This window comes from Equus przewalskii, chromosome 23 (genome assembly GCF_037783145.1).
Source record: "Equus przewalskii isolate Varuska chromosome 23, EquPr2, whole genome shotgun sequence".
Classification (NCBI taxonomy): Eukaryota; Metazoa; Chordata; class Mammalia; order Perissodactyla; family Equidae; genus Equus; species Equus przewalskii.
Genome location: NC_091853.1, coordinates 1,849,103 through 1,869,480, shown reverse-complemented (window position 1 = coordinate 1,869,480; position 20,378 = coordinate 1,849,103). Strand labels below are relative to the sequence as shown.

The window sequence follows — 20,378 nt, the reverse complement described above, 5'->3', positions numbered from 1 at the left end:
CTTGTCTCCAGGGTGCACAGCTGTCTCCAGGAACCAATCCCTCACAGCTGAGACTGGTTTTCCTGTTTTGGACTAATATCTACCATTTACTGGAAATTGGCAAAGCTGTGCAACATATCACATACATTACCTCAGTTGTTTCCTTTAGGAGCCCTGTGAGGTAGGTATTACATCCATGTCTCACAGAGAAAGCAAAAAGTAGCCGTTGAGCCGTCATCACACTGCTACCCAGAAGCCAAATCATAATCTGAGCCTAATCTGCCTTACAGATATTTTTTAACAAGCAATATGAGTTAATAAATCATAAACAACATAATTACTTTGGAACTAAACCCCCCCCAAATGATGCCTGAAACTTTGGGTACATACAAATAGCCAAAAATATTTTAAAATACTAGATTTGAAGATCATTTGTAGTTTTTTTCCTATAACCTCAGGGACAAATCTGGGACAAGAGTGGATTCCTTGTTATTATCACCCCACATAAATTAAAAAACACGGAGGAGAAAATCTTGGAGAAAATCCTAGCTGAGGCCTCTAGTACGCAATAAAATGTAACGATCTTAATAAACAAAGCCCTTAAGAAAAACATTCAAGAGGCCTGCAAGTTTAATAAAACACAAGAGTTCAATTAATTTTGTGGAACTGCACCATGCTGAACGGAACGGGAGCTTGCAGAGCGCCAGCTCGGCGCACTTTAACGCTGACGGAGTGGAAAAGTACGACAGCGCCGTGGGCAGGGCCGGTCACCGCCCCGGGCGGCCCCGAGCCCCTCGCGCAGGCGCAGAGCCGGGCAGAGGGGCGCGGCGGCGGGGCGGGGCGTGTCCACACCCTCCCTCGCGGGAGTCCACCGCCTCCCCCGGGCCCCGCCCCGCCCCTTCAGTTCCCGTCCTCGCCGCTAGGGGCGGCCGCGGTCTCCGCAGCGGCAGCAGCCGCGAAGCTGCGCGGCGCGGGTTTCCAGCCGGGCCCCTTTGCCGGCCGGGCCCCAGCATGGCTGCCCCCAGGGCTGCGGGTCGGGGAGCCGCCGCGCTTTCACTCTCCTGACAGCCCCTGGCTTCTGTGCTCTCCTTCTCTTCCTCAGGCCACTCCAGCAGACATGTTTGCCAAGGCCTTTCGGGTTAAGTCCAACACGGCCATCAAAGGGTCGGACAGGTGAGGGAGAGAAGGGGCCTGCTCTGCCCACCATGGCACCCAGACGTCTCTCAAGCCGGCTAGCCCACAGCCCTTTCTGGGCTCGGGCAGCAGACCTGGGGTGGCGGGCGAGGGGTACGGCGGGGAAGGGACCCCAGGGGGCAAGAGTGAGTTAGACATTTTGAGGGCAAAGATGGAGAGGAGGCCTGATTTATCTCCCAGGCTGCCTTTTGGATATTCTAGTGAGTTTAAAAGAAAACGTAATTCAGTCCGCGCTGCGGTCTGTTTGGGGTGTTGTGGAGGATGCAAGCATGAAGGAATGCAGGGTCCCTGCCCTCCAAAGAGCTTAGAGTCCCTTGGACAGATCAAGTGGGGCGCTGAGAACTACAAATATTTGAGAAAAAGCGTCCAGTGATTACTTCTGCGGGGGGGAAAAGGATGCGCCGCATGTGGTAAGGCGAACTGTATCTGTTCAGACAATGTTGCAAACGCAGACATCACGTTGGGAATTTTGGAACCAGAGTTCTATAGTTGTCATTCTTGGTGCCCTGGTATAGCTAGTCAGTCATAAGCTGGCAGATTTGCCAAGCATATGTGAGAAAGGAGCGGGTCTGAGGGCTAGACATGGAGTCAGGATGGCAGGGCTGAGTTTCCACTGTCGGACTAACTTGGTTTGCTCACTGGGTCTCAGTTTTCCTCTTTCTTTGTAAAATGCAAAGATGTGCCCCAGGAATATGTGTAAATAGATGAGACATTGGATAAGGAAGAGAATAGGATGTTTTGGAAGAGTGTGTGAGAATAGGACATCATAAACCAGACAGTTTTTCCTGGGCCCTCTTAACTTTATACTAAGTCCTTCTGAGTCCTCAGTATTTATTAAACTCCATCCAGGCAGCATTCATACCAGGTATTGGTGTACTTTCTGCAGGAGAAAGCTTCGGGCTGATGTGACAGCTGCTTTCCCCGCTCTTGGAACCGATCAGGTCTCTGAGTTAGTACCTGGAAAGGAAGAGTTCAACACTGTGAAGTTGTATGCTCACAGAGGGGATGCAGTGACTGTGTACGTGAGTGGTGGTAACCCCATCCTATTTGAACTGGAGAAAAATCTGTATCCCACAGGTATGGCAATAGGATGGAGATGCCCATTACTAGAGCCCTTGCTTAACATCTGTTTCTGCTTATTTCCTCCATTAACCTGTCTTCCTTAAAACAGACAAGTGCAGAATCTCCCAATATTATCCCTAAGAATCTTTTTTGGACCTAGTGGCCCTAGAATTGGGTCTTTCAAGACCAGAAACTACTATAGGAGGGAGGAAAAAAGGGCTAACAGAGGGTGGTTGCCAAGGGAAGTTCTGAGATGAAGGAACAATAATTTGTAGTGGGTTAACTAGCGATGAGCAGAGGTCTTGGAAAGGGTAGAATTTCAGGGCATTTAAAGAATGTTTCTTAAAACTATCACTAGCAAGATTTCCCTAAGCTACTGAAGAGATGCTGTGATAGGAAAGGAGCTGGATTAGTTAAACTGCATACCCAGCTGTCTTAGTGATGTACTTCAGTTGAGATATCACAGCTCAGCTCTGCCTGGTTCTCAGGATCTTTGCTTTCATTCTTTGTCACAGATCTCAGAGACTCAGTGTCCTTTTTCTTTTCCATAGCTGCTGACACCTACTTTGTCACTTGGGGCTTTTTTCCCACCAAGCTTGGCTGCAGCAGTGCGATGCAGTCTCCTTAGGCCACTCCTACTGCCACTGCACTTTGCTGCTGTGCAAACACATGCCTTTTTGATCTAAGGTTTTACTGCTAATCACTATGGAAACAGAGGGAGTAAAAATCATAAACATGGGAAAGTTCCAAAATTTCTTACAGGCTAGCTCCCTGTTATCAGGTTACTTCCTTCTGAGGTCATAAATGGAATCCTCGTTGGGACTGTGTCCCACTTTCTCCACTGTGGCCATTTTCTGCTGCTGCAGTCCAGGTGGAACCATAGGGACCTCTAAGTCTCAAGTGGCATCCAGTTGCTTAAGTCTCCGCCTTCTTCAAGAAGGAAACCTCTTTGGGCATCCCCTCACAACTTTTTCTCTAGCTTTGAGTCGAGTTTCTTTTCTATATCTTAATTAAAGTGACCTTAGTGGTTGGCTTTGCCAATTCCCTAGGGGATTGACTTTTTGGCAGTAAGTGTTTTCGGGGTCTCTTTTTGGACAGTGTACACCCTGTGGTCCTATCCTGATCTCCTACCAACGTTCACAACATGGCCACTCGTGCTCGAAAAACTGGTAGGGGGAGCAGGTAAGGATTTTCCTATATTCTGGCTATTGGCTGACACCTGCTTAGTAAGGGCCAACTACTTTAATAAATGTACCTGTTTCCTATGTGCACGTTTGGAAAATGGAATTTTTCTCCTATGTGTGTTGTGTCTCTCACTTGGCTGCTTCCGTGAGCTCTCTGGGCTCCTCTGACCCTGTTGTAAAGCTTAAATAAGGTAAAGTGATGAGAAAGTACCTTGTGCACTTTACATCAATAAGCTGAATTTAGGAAACCAGGATAAGATGGATCATGGAATTAGACCCTCAGCTTGGTACTTTAATTTGACCGCAGGCCCCCCTAAGAGGGAAAGGTCTGATACTCAGCTTGCCGTTTTTTATTTTCATTGTGAATAACGTAGGTGATACCAAATATCTGTTTGTTGAGTGAATGAATAAATGATGAAGTGAAAGGTGGAATTCGATGGAGGCAGAATGTTAGGTTGTGATGTTTCTGTTTTGTTTGCCGCAGATTTGATGCTGCCAGGATTAGTGGTGCCCCCTGCTGGTCTGCCTCAGGTACAGAGAGGTGATCTCTGTGCCATTGCCTTGGTGGGGAACAGGTACTGTGTCGGTCAGCTGTGCCTTTGGGGGAAACACTTAAGTAAAACTGGGGAGGGGGGAAGATAACTTCCAAAGCATATAGATAAAGGATTCGAAGAAAAAACAGGTTCTTCTGGAAGAAACAGAGTGGGCCATTAGGGGAATGGCAGTGAGCCTGTGGGGTGTCCACACATCTGGGCCAAGTGTATCTGCAGCTGCTGCTGCTGCTTTTTCTCCAAATAATTTTAGATTTACACAAGAGTTGCAAAGATAGTACAGAGTTCTGATGTACTCCTTACCTAGCTTCCTGTGATGACAACATTTTATAAAACCACAGTACAGTTATCGAAACTAAGGAATTAACAATGGTACAATCCTATTAACACAATTACAGACTTTATTCGTATTTCCCCAGTTTTTCCACTAATGTCTTTTTTTCTGTTCAAGGACCCAATCTAGGATACCACATTGCATTTAGTTGTTTTGTCATCTTAGTCTCCTGTCTGTGACGTTTTCCTGGTCTTTCTTTGTCTTTCACGATCTTGACACTTTGTTCCATCATCCTCATCTTTTAGCTTTTTAATAGCTTTACTGAGATATAGTTTATATACTGTATAATTCGCCTGTTTCAAATGTACGATTCAATGATTTTAGTATATTTTCGGAGTTGTTCACCCATCACCACACTACTTCTTTTTAGAAATAAATTAGCGTGAGGGAATGGACTATAATTAGTTTTCAGGTGGTGAACATGATGTAATGTACACAGAATTCGAAATGTGATGTACATCCGAAAATAAAAAAAAAAAAGAAATAAAAATTAGGTTAATTGGCTCATCTCACCATTCCTGTTATCAGTTCCATAATGACAATAAATATTATTCCATTTCTTCATGCCAAAAATAAGTAAATAAATAAATATAAATTAGCAAGTAATCATATGAACAATCCTGAAAAATTGAAAGCCTCCTCACTCCAAAATCCTTTTTTCCTGAAAGTAACCATTATCATTTTGATGCATATCCTTGCCAACCTTCAGTGCTTATATACATGGTCCATATAAAAATGTAGATTTGGCATATGTATGTTTAAAAATACAGACAATTATACTTTATCATTTTTCACTTAAGATAGTGCAGACGTTTTCCATGTCATCGAGCACAGATATGCTGAATCTTTTTGCCTGCTGTGTGGTGATGGAAGAGATCCTCTCCTAGTGGATGATTATCTCCAATTTGTCTATCACAAACAATATCTTACTGATGCCTCTAGGGACGCCAGTGCCAATATTTTTTCTGGAGTGGATACTGAGAAGCATACCTGTTAGGCTGAAGATCATGCGTATTTTCTGATGCCCTACGAAAGAGCTGTATCGGTTTTCACTCCCATCCGTGGGGTATATGGAGCCTCTTTTCCTACACTCTAACCAACACGGGATATGATGGGTCTTGTTCATTTGTGTTATCCTGAGTGAAAAATGACATCTCATTATTTTACTCATTGCTTCTTTGAGAGAGAAAGAGAGAGAAATTGTAGGCATGGGAGGGGTCAGTGTTTAAAGATCTTATTTTTGCTACTCATGTTCTCCCATTTTCCTTGAACTTTTTGGAACCAAGCACCTGGAAATGTTCCTTCCTTGTTGACCTGTAGCAAAACTTGCAGATGAAAAGCATGGTGGTATCATTGTTTTTCCCCCAGTATTCTATCCAAGATAGGAGAAAACTACATACTTTTTTTTTTTTAAAGATTGGCCCTGAGCTAACATCTGTTGCCAATCTTTTTTTCTTCTTCTTCTCCCCAAAGCCCCTCAGTACATAGTTGTATATTCTAGTTGTAGGTCCTTCTAGTTCTGCTATGTGGGACGCCCCTCAGCATGGCCTGATGAGCAGTGCTAGGTCTGTGCCCAGGATTTGAACCAGCAAAACCCTGGGCCACCACAGCGGAACACATGAACCGAACCACTTGGCCTTGGGGCCAGCCCCTACATAAATATGTTTTTGGTGTGCTCGGGGTACCTTCACAGTGTATATGGGGATGAAGCTTGGAGTAGTTTGTGGCAGGAGTTGAGGGTATTAGGGGGTTTATTAAAAATACAAACCCTGTGAGACTGAAGTTCCTTCCAGGGCTGGAAGAAAAAGACCCCTCTTTTGGGAACTGGGAGAGGAGCCAGATTCAAAGTTTCTGTGGCAGGAGCTGACCTGTGGGCACAGTAAGTGGAGGCACCAGGTTAGCAAACATTTTTTTAAGTTCAGGTGTTGGAAACCCTGTCCTTGATTTTTCTCCCCTGGGCCCAGGCGACCTTGCCAGGCTGTGTACTCCCCCACTGTCGTGCAGCTGGCCCCAGTCCTCACAGGCAGTGTGTGGGCCGTGCTTGAGTAACACTGCGCTGACCGAGCTGTCCCATTTGGGCTGTGGAAGTTTTTACAGCTACTATATATGTGGTTGTTTTTGATATTCTGAACACACCCGGTTCTTAGATAGATAGTTACACAGAGCAAGCCCTGTTATAAAGAGCCAACTCAGAAGGAACCTCTCTAGTTGGCACCACTATTTATCTTTTCTCTCTTCCCTATGGCATCCCTCAGACTAATTTACGGCGTGCAGATGGCTTCCCTTCTGAACTTCCATATAGGACGGCTGTGCTTTCTTTAAGGAGGGGAGGTAATTGTCATTGTTGAAGTTAAAGAGAGGAAACTTTAAATGTCCTCCCAAGTCCTGCCTGGGTCTAATTCATAAAGGGAATGAAACGAGCATTGGCAGCATCAGCAGAGGAGTCACTCATGGAGAAGGGGACTGTGTGGTCAGGGGTTTTTGAAAGTGAGATTTATAGGTAATCTGAAGAAAACTGAGACTGGAGTGAGTTTAGTTTTGTGACACGAGTGGATGCTTCGGATGTGTGACTGTGCTGCTTGTAGCGCGTGTGTGGAAAGGTGGTCCTGCTGTGTGCCCTCCTGGAAGACTCTCTGACCCTGTCTCTGGCCTCCTCCTCAGAGCCCCTGTTGCCATCGGAGTTGCCGCCATGTCCACGGCTGAGATGTTGACTTCAGGCCTGAAGGGGAGGGGCTTCTCTGTGCTCCACACCTACCAGGACCACTTGTGGTGGGTTCAGTGTTTCTTCTGTTTTACAGAGAGCCGAGTGGGTGGAGAGAGCACGGGGTCTGGGTCAGAAGGGAGAGTTTTGGTCCCTGCCCTGACCTTTGGCAAGCTGCTGACCCCACATTAATTTCCTTGCTAACTGTGGAGAAAAGATTTGGGTTTTTGCCTCTTTGGAAAAGAATCACAGAGAACTTTGATTATTTTCTAGGCAAATTGAATCCTAGGCTGGAAGAAGGCCTTAGGGATTGTCTGTTCTGCCTCTCTTACAGTGAGAGTCTGCAGTTTTACAGCTGGGCCGTCTGGCCGTACTGGCCACGCACATTTAGGCATCTTCTGGCCCCAGGACGAGTGCTGGGAAATTCTCACTTCTGAATCCTGATCAAAGCAGAGTTGATCTTCAGGCACCAGGGGGATGACCTAGTCACTTTCATGTTCAGGTTTCACATTCCAGAGCACCTCCCCATTGTGGAGGTTACTCTTTTCACTGTAACAGTTGCTTTCTGGAGCCATATACCAGTTTATTTTCTTGTCATTTTACCAAAGCAGTAAATAGTGCTATTCTCGAAAGCAATGTACCAGGTCTTTTGGCCAAGCATCGCGGCCTGTTGGTGTGGATTCGTCCTTACATTTTTAGCCCAGTCCTGGAGTTACTCATTTACAAGGATTGGCCAAGCCCCGCTTGCTGGAGGTACAGCCTCCTCAGCCTGTGTTTAGCAGATATTGGAGCACTGCTCACTGATGTTCTCTCAGCACTTGGTTTTCTAACTCTTCTGAGAACGGCAGTCAAGGTCACGCTGTCTAAATTGTTTTATCAGCGGCTGCCTCTGCCCCGCTTCCCCCCAACTTTTCAACATGATTATGGTATTTACCTAATCAGAAGAGCCCACACATACACTCCAGCCTCTCTATTAGCAACGCTCACAAGCCTGGCTGCAGCTGTTAGGTGGAACTTTGTTCGATTTATGTGATCTTGCTGAGATGAAGCTTTTCACTTTCACTCTCTGCATGCTCTGCTATGTGGCACCACTGTTTTTTCTGTCTTCCTAAGGCTTAGTGGCATAAAACCATTGTAATCTCTGCTCTGTAAGTTTGATTGCACTCTGATTGACTGCAGAAGCACTGAGTTTGCAGTCTTTGAGCAGGCCCGGTGTGTGTACTGTTACATCCTCTGAGCCTTTGGGTTTATATTTCACCAAACTGGTACTGCAGATGCATTTGCAATCTTAATTTTGTTACTTAATTCAAAATAGTTTTGTTTTTAACCCATATGAAGGTAATACTTTTGGAGACTTCTCTTTAACTACTTTTTCTTTCATCTTTCTCTGATCTGGATGTCAGTTAGTATTATTATTATTGCTTTGGGATAGGGAGGAGGCAAGCATTAACTCTTGCCATTTCAGAGATGAGGAAATTAAGGCATAGGACTTGTCCGGGCTCACAACTGGAAATAGAGTTGAGATGAGAGCTCAGGCTCTCTGCCTTCTCCCGGACACTCTGCTTGTTACCCTCTCTGGACTACAGCTGACCCCCTGACCAGAGTGGGGAGTGCTGTGGCTGCTGCTTGGTGTTTCTGACATGAGCTTTTTCCAGGCGATCTGGAGACAAGTCCTCTCCACCATCCATTGCTCCACTGGCCCTGGATCCCCTAGATCTCAGCGAAGAGAAGGGGTCTGTCCAGGCAGACCCCGCCCTGCAGGGAGACATGAGGCGCTTGACCCTGGAGGGAGAGGAGGAAGAGAGTGGGGAGGTTCAGCAGATGTATGGGGAGAAGTCCCTCTCAGAAGCCTCAGAAGACCCCAGCCCCGGGGGCCTGAACCCAGACCCCACAGATAGCAGGACCCTTCAAGGTACGGCTCTGGGAGTGGAAGGGCCCACCTCCTCTCAGTTTAGGGGACTGGCGCGCCCCTTTCTGCTGCCCACTCGCGCGGCACCAATGCTCTAGGAGAGGAGGGCAAGGCCTTACTTCTGGTGGGGTGGCGCAGCAGCCCTCGGACACCTCCCGGGGAGTCTTTTCCACAGGGGTCACGTTTCCCTGGCCCCAGTCTGCCCTGGCATTTGGGCTGTTGCAGCCACAGAGCCCTGTGAGGTTTCCTCTGGCTCTGACTGCTCAGCCAGAGAAGCATTCACTCTGCTCTCTGGGGTCAGCCCTCTTTAAAGGCTCACTGCTTGAGAGCGTGTGGGAGCTTCGCGACCTGGGAAGGGTTCCTCTGGAGCTAAGGGGTGAGGCGGGGGTGGGGCTGGGCGAGAGCTTCCCTGGACTGCGCCAGGCGCTCTGTGGCCCTCAGGAAGGTTGTGGTCCTTGTCTTTTCCTTGCAGAGCAAATGGATGCACTGTTGCAGCGATGCTTCTTGCAGGCTTTGAAGTGCCGAGTCAAAAAGGCTGACCTCCCTTTGCTCACCAGCACTTTCCTTGGCAGCCACATGTTCTCCTGCTGGTATGGAAGGCATGGCGTGGGCTGGAGGCCAGGGCGTGGGTCTCTCTCTTACTCCTTGGTGGTAGGACAGGGCAGAGGGGCAGTTGGCTGAGGGACATGCTGTGGAAAGAGTGGAGTGGAGGGTTATCTGGCAGGTATAGTAGGTCCTGAGTTTTAGTGAAAGGATGTTGAGGAAATGAAGGTTAAACTTCACAAGATTCTCTGAGCACTGCCTCTGCTGTGGTGGTTCTAGGCTTGCTCTCACGATTCGGGCAGCATGTCCTGTCCAGGAGGCGTCCTCGTCCTCTGGCAGCCTCTTTGTCAGGAGGCCTCTTCTGGAACGTTCGACACCTCACACTTCTGCTGAAAAGTAGGCAGGCCAGATTAGGTTGTATCAGGAGGAAGAATTCGTGCAAAACCCCCAGCCCGCCTCCAACCACAGGCCACCAGGAGAGGGAGGGTCACATGTGGATGGAGCCATCTGGGTCCAAATGCCAACTCCCAGGCTGCTGGAGTGAATTTGAACTCGTTGCCGGCCTTCTCTGAGCCCTAATTTCCAGCACTTGTAGGAATGCTGTCAAGGTTAAATAGCCTGACATTTAATAAGCACCCAATCAATATTATCATGTGAGAAGGTTTGCTCATTGATTTTTACCCTAAGACTGAACTTCTTTGTTAGAATTTTGCTTTGTTTTTTAAAAAGTGGTTTTAATATACTTCTCTTCCTATTTACATGTGGGTTTCTTTGAGGCGTCCTATATGAGTGTGGGGTCTGGGGTGTGTGGGGGATGCTTGGTGATTTGTCCTGACCTTGCTGGGTTGCAGGTAACTGAGAGAGGGATCCTGGAATCTTCTCTAGGATAGAGATTCTTAACCTGGGGTGGGCTCTAGAAGGGCCCCTACGAATCGCGCTACTATTGCTTGTCGCATTTTGAGAAAAGATGTAAGTTCTGGGGAGAGGGAACGATGACGGCTTTTGTCAGGAACCTCCTCATGAAAACTAGTACCCCTTGGCAAGGAGTTAGCAAACATTTTCCATAAAGAGCCCAATAGTAAATATTTTAGGCTTTGAAGGCCATACAGTCTCTGTTGCAGCTACTCAGCTCTGCCCTTGTAGCGCTAGGGCTCCGTGGACGGCAGATGAATGGGTGTGGCCAGACTCGCCGGCAGGAGGTGGTCTGCCAAATCCTGCTCTGGGTCCGGCTGCCACAGTGAGCTTGGTGTTGGACAGGTTCACCCTGAAGTGAAGCTTTTGAGGCCACGGAACGTTGTCTAGTTTGAGAGGAATCCAAAGTCTACCCAGTACAGTAGCTGCCAACCACATGTGGCTATTTAAATTTAAATGAATTAAAATTAAATAAAATTTAAAATTCAGTTCTTCAGTCACAGTAGTCATGTTTCAAGTGCTTAATAGCCGCATGTGGCCAGTGGCTACCATATGGAGTAACAGATAGAGAACGTTCCATCTTTACGAAAAGGTCTTTGGATGGCCAAACACTAGGGTCTGTATTCCTCTCTGATGCTGCCATGGGCAGAGTTCTGGAGCAGTGGCCTCTTTCCGAGCGTGGTGGAGGAAGGCTGAGGAGAAATGCCCTCCTCTCAGTGTCAGGCAGGTCCCACCACGACTGCTTTGTTAGCGTAACTTGCCTTTTCTGTCTGCCATCAGCCCTGAAGGACGACAACTGGACATAAAGAAGTCAAGCTACAGAAAGGTAAGCAGGTCCCTTCTCTGCATGTCACACAGAGTTGTTAGGGCCACACATGACATGAGCTGGATGGACACTGGAGAAGCCCTGTCTACAGGGCTCAGGCTAGAGTTAAGCTTTTTGATTCCAGGTATAAGGGGGGGAAAGAAAACTCTCCCTGGGCTGAGGCCGTTGGGTGGGCATCCACTCCCCTCCCTCCTTTTGACCCCTTTATGTCTGATCAGAGTTCTGAGAGGCTTCACCAGTCAGTCTCTAGCAGCTTCTCACTCCTGACCCTCAGGGTGGGGGCCTCCCAGTTCCTAGTTCAATGAGGGCAGGGACTGTCACATGTCCCTCCCAGGAGCTGCCTCGCTTGGTGTCTGGCCCATCATAGGTGCTCAGTGTGTGTGTGCAATCGATGAGGTCCCCACCACCGGCCCTCTCTCCCTTAGCTCTCTAAGTTCCTGCAGCAAATGCAGCAGGAGCACATTATACAGGTGAAGGAGCTGAGCAAAGGGGTGGAGAGCATTGTGGCTGTGGACTGGAAACACCCGAGGTGAGTGCCGGGGGCCTGGTCACCGTAGCTCAGCTGGCCCCAGGGCACCTGGGCCACGGACTGGGAATTGCCGAGACACTAGTATAAATGTGTTTTTTCTTTCCTTCTGCTGGGTTTTAGGATCACATCTTTCGTCATACCCGAGCCCTCCCCGACCTCCCAGACTATCCAGGAGGGTAGCAGGGAACAGCCCTATCACCCTCCAGATATAAAATCCCTCTACTGTGTCCCAGCCAGCATGACCCTGCTCTTCCAGGAGTCTGGCCACAAGTGAGTTTTTGGAGAGCAGCCCTTCTCTGCCTGCTTGGTGTTCTGGCCTGTAGTCCCTCTCAGCCTGAGTAGTGTTCTTCTGTGACTGGCAAACCTGCTCTGCCCCATCCCCCCTCCTCCCAGATCCAGCCGAAGCCTCCTTCCCCTGGGAAGTGTCTCTGGACTAAGTGAGTGAGAGTAGGTCTCTCCTTTTTCTACCTGTGATTACTCTTCACGTTGTCCTGCTCGCCTCACTCAGGAAAAGGGAAGAAAACAGAGGTCGAAAAGCTGAGGAAAGCGCCCTGCAAAGCAGGGAGTGAGTCTTGGTGTGTGCACTTTGCTTCCCGGCACGGCGTGAGTAACCCCCCGGTCACTTCTCACCTAGGAAGGGGAGCATTCTCGAGGGCGCTGAGGTCCGAGCCATCATCATCAGCTACGCCAAGAAAAACGACCTGGTTGATGCAGACAACAAAAAGTGAGTGGATGGGGAAGAGGAGGCTGTGGGGGGGATGCCCACCTTTTGCAGACTTCGACACGTCTGCTGTCTGGGAAGGAGGCGTGTGCAGGAGATCACAGCCTTTTAGGAATAACCAAGACTAGTGGTTTCTAAACCCTGGGCTGTGGACACCCAGCGTTATTGTGTAGGGTGTTCAGATTCACACGTGCTGTCAGCGTTCACTGTAGACTGGACGAGTATTATCCGTACATAGCCACTGCGGATTTTCAAATGCAGATGCTACTATGAGGAATAAAATGCAAAACTTTTGAAAAAATTTTACTGCAGTCATCATAGCTTTTTGGTGTTCTCTATTTTCTTTTAGGTGGACATCATTACATTTCAGTTTCTGTGTAGACTGCGTCATGTTCACCACCCAAAGACTAATTACAATCCATCACCACACACGCGTGCCTAGTCGCCCCTTTCGCCCTCCTCCTTCCCCCTGCGTTCTTTATTGTCTTAGTAAGTGGGTACAGAAGGTATATTAAATGAAGAGCGTTGTGTTAGTTTCTTTTTTTACTTTCTAAAGAATCCTCATGATCAAAAAGTTGGGAACTCCCGGCCTAATCATGGTTAGTAGCAGAAGTGAACCAAGAATCCTGGTCTTCAGATTTTTCCCATCTTCTTTCCCCTGCACTGCCTGCTTCTCCCTTGTTCTCAGAAAGCATGCTTGCACTCCCGTCCATAGGGTACATTGCTTCCTGGACTGTGGTCCTGTAATTGGTTCTAATGACCCTGAATGACCATAACGGACACGTAAGAGGCGAATCCTGAGCTGGCCCTTGGGTCTGAAGGGGCGGGGCTGGGATTTCTTTATTGTCTCTTTTTTCCCTTTAGTCTCGTGAAATTGGATCCCATCCTATGTGACTGCATCTTAGAGAAAGACGAACAGCACACGGTCATGAAGCTTCCATGGGACAGTCTCCTGACCAGGTAGTAGGGATTGGCAGCCCCTCCCCAACATTTCTGTCCCCTCCCCTTAATATTTATCACATCTTACTACTTTTAATAAGAATCTCAAGAAGATTTAGAAGCAGAAAGAAGGCTGGGTGGGGGAGTTGTCTTAAAGTCTTCAAAGGAAAGATTCTGATACTCTTTCTTTGCCACAGAACCAAAACTGAAAGTAACTTATATCAGGACTTAGCAGATGACAGCCAGCAAGCCAGATCTGGCCTGGCACCTGTTTTTGTAAATAAGGTTTCACCGGAACACAGCCACATCCATTTATTTGTGTATTGTCTGCGGGCTGCTTTTGTGCTACAAGGGCAGAGTTGAGTAGTTGCAACAGAGACCATATGGTTTTTAAAGCCTAAAATATTTTCTTTCTTTTTTTTTTTTTTTACAGATTGGCACCTGGGCTAACAACTGTTGCCAATCTTTTTTTTTTCTGCTTTATCTCCTCAACCCCCACCTGTACACAGTTGTATATCTTAGTTGCAGGTCCTTCTAGTTGTGGGATGTCCTAAAATATTTTCTATCTGGTTCTTTATAGAAAAAGTTTGTCAGTCCCAATATATATGATGGCAAGAGAAAACTGGCTGGCTAGATAAAAGGGAGAGGTTCCTCGTGATAATGGCGCTCTATGAGAAAGATGCCTTACTGGAACATGTCAGGGACGTGAAGCAGCACCTTACTGGGCTGGGTGAGGGAGAGTCTTGAGCAGGTGGTAAGCTCCACAAAACAGCCGGGGCGCATTTTCAGAAGGCCAGGTCAGTGGGCATCTTCCAGGGGCTCAGGTCACTGATGTTCCCTTCCCTGAATAAGTGGTCTCAACTGTGGCCGCACTTTGGGGAGCTTTAAAAAATACATATGCCAGTCAGAGCTTCTGACTGAATCGGCCTGGGGCGCAGCTCCTCAGGTGGTTTGAATGATTCTGACGCGCAGACGAGGGCAAACCACCGCCTGCAGGATCAGCTTTCGCCCAGCCGCCTGGTAGCAGTGGGGTGTGAGCAAGTGGTTTCTGTTGGCTTTATCAGTCTACAACTCATTAACTCCTGTTTCAGGTGTTTGGAGAAATTACAGCCTGCCTATCAAGTGACCTTTCCCGGACAAGAGCCCATTGTGAAGAAGGGCAAAATCTGCCCAATTGACATCACTCTAGCACAGAGAGCTTCTAATAAAAAGGTAATTTTAAAAAGACAGTGCTTGAAGAGGGTGATTGAATGTCCCTGCTGAGTTCTCGTCTCTCATGTGACTGGAGGTGGAAGATGGGCCTCAGAGACCTCAGAGGGCATTTATGCAGCACCCGTGTTTATGAGATGGCTCTGGGCCCTGTATAAACGGGTAAGCTGACCCCCTTGCTCACTGCCCTCCGGGATTTTGTGCTAGGAAGCTTGCTAGAGCCTGGTTCCAAAGGTAAACAAGATTTTAATTTTAGTTTTTTCTTAGAACTATGTTACGGGCTTTCAGCTCTTACTCATTCTGTTCCCTCTTGGGCCTTGCTCAGTGAAAATATCTTGTAAAGAATTCCTGAAGGAACTGAGCATGTTTAGCTTGGCAACACAAAGTCATAGGGAACAAATTACATCTGTCCTCAAATCTGTGAAAAGCCGTGCTCGGGAAAAAGAGCGCACTTGCTCACAGAGTGCCCTACTACAGACAGAAATGGGGTCACTGGGTGGAAATCCCGAGACAACAGACTCGGGTTCAAAATAAAGAACTTTCTAGTAGTGTACGGTTGTGAGCATGGACTTTGGGATTAGAGGCCTGGGTTCAAATGTGGCCTTTGCCTCGCTGCTTGACCTTGAGCCAAGGTACTTAATGTCTTCTTGCCTGAGTTTCCTTATGTGAAAATTGGGGATAATACTACCTCATCAGGCACTGTGAGGATCAAACGAAGGAGCACAAATGGTTGCAGCACTTAGAATAGTAGTTGGCATGTCACATTCAATAAATGAGAACCTTAATAGAATTAGCAATAGCCACTATTTCTCGAGGGTATAATTATGTGCCAGACTCTGTACTAAGCAATTTCTATGTATACTAGCTTATTTAAACACTAATTTTTTATATTAATAACAACAATTAGGACTGTCCAAAATTGAAATTGGCGTTTTCTAAAATAAGGAGTTATTTTTCTGGAGGTCTGCAAGGAAAGGTTAGGTGACCACTTGGGGAGGGTGGAGTCAGGGCTTTCTGCATCAGGGGAGGTGTGGGAATGTCCTCGTGATTCCGAGACTCTTTGGGGCTGGAGCCCCAGACAAGCCTATGCTCTTTGGAATTTCTGTAGACTTTACTGAAAGCACCCTCCCGAACCTTTCCTGGTGGTAATGCGTTTTACCATCTATAGTCGTGAATGAGAGAGAACTTGTTTTAAAGAAACAGGGGGAATTGTGATTTTTAAAAAGTAGTACTGGTTTTTTTTTTTCTCAAAGTCAGATATTTGTCATTTGTGAAGCTGATGAATAATAGAAAAATGCCTGTGTTACGGATGAGATACTTGGTATTAAGGAGTTATTGTTTGTTTATTTTTATTTTGTTTTTATTTATTTTTTAAAAGATTTTACTTTTCCTTTTTCTCCCAAAGCCCCCTGGTACATAGTTGTGTATTTTTAGTTGTGGGTCCTTCTAGTTGTGGCATGTGGGATGCCATCTCAGCATGGCTTGACGAGCAGTGCCATGTCCGTGCCCAGGATCCGAACCAGCAAAACCCTAGGCTGCCGATGCAGAGCGTGTGAACTTAACCACTCAGCCACGGGGCCAGCCCCTGTTTATTTTTAGATGTGATGATGGTTTTGTTTTTATGTTAAGAAGAGCCCTTATCTTTTGGAGATACGTACTGAAGTATTTGTAGATAAAAGGATCAGGTGTCCAGGAAGATTTGCTATAAAGTGACATGGGAGTGGTGCGCTGCATCAGGGTTGGTCATGAATTGATCACTGTTGAAGCTGGTGATGGGTACAGGGGAGCTCATTATACTATTCTACTTTCATTTATGTTTTAAATTCTCCATAAAAAAAACTTTATAAAAACTATATGCTATATGTGGCATAGAGTATCTATCCCACTAAATATATAACACATACATTGGACAGGATCAAAAGAATCAATTTAGAAGCACAAAAATAAATTATTTGGCTGAAAAGGTACCAGGGTTGTAGGGATGGTGAACAGAGCAGGGTGAGGAGGCTGCTGAGGCTCCAGAAGGCCCTCTGGAGAGGAGGGCTTTTGGTCCGTACCCACCATCAGTCTTCTGTCCCCACAGGTGACCGTGGTCCGGAATTTGGAGGCCTACGGTCTGGACCCGTGCTTGGTGGCTGCCATCCTCCAGCAGCGATGCCAGGCTAGCACCACCGTCACTCCGGCCCCAGGGGCCAAGGACAGCCTGCAGGTCCAGATCCAGGGAAACCAGGTCCACCACCTCAGCTGGCTGTTGCTTGGTGAGCATCCTCTCTGAAGAAGCCAAGACGTGGGTCTAACTTGGCAAAAATCTTCCCACCAACCCAACTCACTCTAGTTATAACACATGTAGATATTATATATATATAGCCATATCGTTTTTAGCAGCTAGCAAGAGGTGGAGCTAATGTTTGAGTCAGATCCTTTGGCTTCCAAGTTCAATTCTCTCTCCACCATACTCTTAGAGTAGTTTTCTTCCTGGTTTTCTCTTTTATAAAACAGTTGTTGAGCACCCAAGCTGTACTAGGCCCCTCACTGGGCTTTTTGCAGGCATGATCTCTCTCAATTATAGCGAGGCTTGCAGGACTGATTCTGCTTTGCCGATGAGGAAACTGAGGTTCAGAGAATTCGGTATTCTGCCCTGAGACATTCAACTGGGGAGTGCCGCCACTGGGCGCTGAGCTTGTGAGACACCGGAGCCTAAGTTCTTTCTACTGACTCTGGGCCACCTGGCCTCCAGTTTGTCCTCAGTGCAGGCTGTCCTCCACATCTCTGCTTGGGCCAGCTTTCTAAAACAAATGTGATCACATCACTCCCCTCTGAATGACTTTTTTTTTTTTTTTAAAAGATTTTATTTTTTTCCTTTTTCTCCCCAAAACCCCCCGGTACATAGTTGTATATTCTTTGTTGTGGGTCCTTCTAGTTGTGGCATGTGAGACGCTGCCTCAGCGTGGTTTGATGAGCAGTGCCACGTGCGCGCCCAGGATTCGAACCAATGAAACACTGGGCTGCCTGCAGCAGAGCATGCGAACTTAAACACTCGGCCACGGGGCCAGCCCCTGAACTACTCTTGATGCCTCTTCGGTGCCTTCCAAATCACTCCTAAGCTCAACAGACAAGACCCTCCCGTCTGAGCCCCAGCTTCCATTCAGGCGTCTCTGGCGGCTCCCACCCGGTCCTGGGCCTCGGCCATGCTGGCATCCTCGCTGCCCCCATACACCACGCACGTTCACACGGGGCTCTCAGCTCTGCGCTTCCCTTGCCGGCGTGCCCTCCCACAGCCCAACTCTCCCAGTCGTAGAGGCTCATTGGCCCAGCTCAAGGGTCATGGAGAGTCTCTCTCAGAGCATGGCCCATTTTTCCTTAAATTAGCATTTTAAAAATTGCTAATGGAGCACTTTCTGTTTGTGTTTCTATTTCTGATAAGTGTCTGCAACATGGCTCATTTTTTCTAATGTCAGAACCCCTGTTCCACTGAGCATCTCGAGTCAGAGACTTGCCTTTTTCACCCTTTTTTCCTTCTTGGAGCCTGGCACGTGGTGAATGCCCAACAAGCAGATTTCTTCTGGGGCCTGAGGCCGCTCCCAGCAGCTCACTTACAGTTGAGCCCCTTTGCTGAGAAGAAATACGGGGGAAAATAGCCAAACGCACAGCTGAATACAGACATGTTCTCTCCAGGAGAACATTATAAATGCCTGAAGTACACGTAGAAGGGAGCTGTCAGTGTGAAAATTGCTGAAATACACACTTCAGCTGCGAGGTCTAAGGATAAATGGTGCATCCCAGAAGGCTTCCCGTAGGAGTTGAGTTTGGGCTGGGAGCAGGTCACACGATGGATCCTTTGAACAGAGGCTTCACAGCAGGAGTGAGCACCCAGTGGGCAAGAGGGCCAGGAGGTAGCTGTGTGGTTCAGGGTCGGGGTTTGGGCACCAAGGAGGGACATTGTGAGACAAAGCTGAAGCAGTAGAGAGCAAGCTCATGCCCCACTGAGGAGTTTCTGCTTTCTGGCTTGTAGAAGAGTATCAGCTTCCTCGAAAATATGTCCAAGGCCTAGAAAAGGCCCCCAGACCTGGCAAGAAGAAGTGACAGACTCTTGTTTCATGCAGTCGATCCAGTGGAAATCCAAGCTCTGGGCTGGTAATTTATATGAGCGCTTTCAGCTTTTGCAAATAAAAAAATATAATTCTTTACCAAAATAAATTTTTATTCTAATCTAAATCTGATTCCCCTCATGTTTCCTCCATGTGGCTAAAAGGTTGTGCTAAGTTTCCAGACCAGCGGCCGCTTTAAATGGACGGAAGAGGCTGTGGTGGGGCCTTTCCATGCGTGTGGCTTCAGTGGCTCTGCTTCCTCCCCTGCTTTCAAGCCCGCAGCCAGCCAGAGTTCAGGCAGGTGGGGCCTTCCCTCTACCAAATACTCCTCAGCCTCTTGCTCATCTATTCCTACTGCCTAATTATCCTCCGAGCCCCCAAATAGATCCTTCACGTCTCTAAAGGGTTATTCATAAGGAAATCAGAACGCAGCTGTTCTCTGTCATCAATCAAGGCAAAAGAAGAAAGGATTGACCCTAAATTGCAGCAAAATTTAGGTTAGACGGAAATGAGAAGCAATAAAAGCACATTAGGACACGGTTTCTACCTGACGGTGATTCCTCCCCGACGTTGCAAAGCGCCGCTAACAGTGGTAAATTGTGATGTGGCTGCAAGGTGGTGGTTTTGTTACAGTGAAGCATCTTATCCAACAAGTGCTTTCTGTAGCCCCAAACTTCTTAACCTGGGGCTCGGGGAGGGGTCTCTCGCTGGTCTTCCGAGGGCTCCTGCACTCCCTGAGATGGTGCACAGGTTTGGTGTGATCATTTTCCTAACTGAGGTCACCACGCTTTTGTCAAATTCCCAGTGGGATTTCTTAAGGCCGAAAAGGTTCAGAACCACTGCTGTGGTCCCTGCTCAGTTCATTGAAGTCATTTCTGTGAGCACAGCATCCCTGTGCAATAGGAGGGGTGAGGGCTGAGCTGAATGGCTTTAGAGTTCTTTAGTTTTACCATCAAAAAACAATTACACTCCAATTTACTTTGTTTAAAAAAACTGAGATAAAAACGACTTGAAATATCCACAAATTACCCCTCTGGGGCTTGGAAAGGAAGAAAGGGACAGGTATGAAAATGTGTGTGTGATGCCTCCTACCTTTGGTTATTAGGCTCAGAATAATAGGCCTTTTCACTTGTGGCAGGTGCTGTAAGTCACCTCGTCAATTTTACTGTCCTCTCTGCTGACATGAGCATATGACCTGAGAAGGGGATATCTAGAAGTGGACCCCAAACAAGTTTCTATTACAACAAAACCTTTGGCCAGACAGAGTTGGATCTGAGGGAGTACAGTATGTACAGTAGTAATGAAATACGGTCTTTGAATGACTACAGATAACATGTGGTACTTCAAGTTCCTTCACAAACATCATTTGTTTTCTACAACGTTGGAGGGTTTGGAGGCTCAGAGAGGGTGTCTTGCCTTAATCACTGCTAAAGACACAAAGCCAGTAAATGGTGGGCTGGGTCTAAAATGAACATCAACCTTTAACTGTGGTTTGACCCAGAATTCTGCTGTGACACTGTGCTGTCAAGACCTGTGCTCTGCATGGTTTTTCCAGTAATGGTGACACATTTGCATTGAGTCACTTCTCTTTCCTCCTTGTGAACACCATAGGTACGCCTACGAAGGCGGGGAGAGTCAGGCTGTGCACTTCTTTTTTCTGTGTGCTAAGCCAAATAATCACTATCAAGGTCAAACTT

At 47.3% G+C, this 20,378-nt stretch overlaps 1 protein-coding gene across 3 annotated transcripts; it reads left to right on the top strand.

The window, feature by feature from the left end:
* Nucleotides 1-791: 791 nt before the first annotated feature.
* On the top strand, nt 792-18,808 carry EIF2D (eukaryotic translation initiation factor 2D). Of its 3 annotated transcripts, none has more exons than XM_070591146.1 (15): nt 792-1,152; nt 2,060-2,191; nt 3,334-3,417; nt 3,904-3,994; nt 6,966-7,073; nt 8,661-8,917; nt 9,387-9,504; nt 11,150-11,195; nt 11,621-11,724; nt 11,845-11,994; nt 12,359-12,448; nt 13,310-13,405; nt 14,476-14,596; nt 16,677-16,851; nt 18,606-18,808. In XM_070591146.1, the coding sequence occupies exons 4-15, from the start codon at nt 3,909-3,911 to the stop codon at nt 18,674-18,676; spliced, it is 1,422 nt and encodes a 473-aa protein (XP_070447247.1). In that variant the 5' UTR covers nt 792-1,152; nt 2,060-2,191; nt 3,334-3,417; nt 3,904-3,908; the 3' UTR covers nt 18,677-18,808. The 3 variants fall into 3 exon arrangements, with proteins under 3 accessions (XP_070447247.1, XP_070447248.1, XP_008542066.1); XM_008543844.2 differs by having other exon boundaries at nt 903-1,152; nt 2,060-2,250; XM_070591147.1 differs by lacking the exons at nt 8,661-8,917; nt 9,387-9,504 and having other exon boundaries at nt 798-1,152; nt 2,060-2,250.
* Nucleotides 18,809-20,378: the final 1,570 nt, after the last annotated feature.

Coding starts and splice junctions, on each gene's coding strand:
- EIF2D (XM_008543844.2), top strand. CDS start 1,097: ATGTTTGCCAAGGCCTTTCGGGTTAAGTCCAACACGGCCATCAAAGGG. Junction 3,418..3,903: donor AAAACTGGTAGGGGGAGCAG/GTAAGGATTTTC, acceptor TGTTTGCCGCAG/ATTTGATGCTGCCAGGATTA. Junction 14,597..16,676: donor AGAGAGCTTCTAATAAAAAG/GTAATTTTAAAA, acceptor CTGTCCCCACAG/GTGACCGTGGTCCGGAATTT.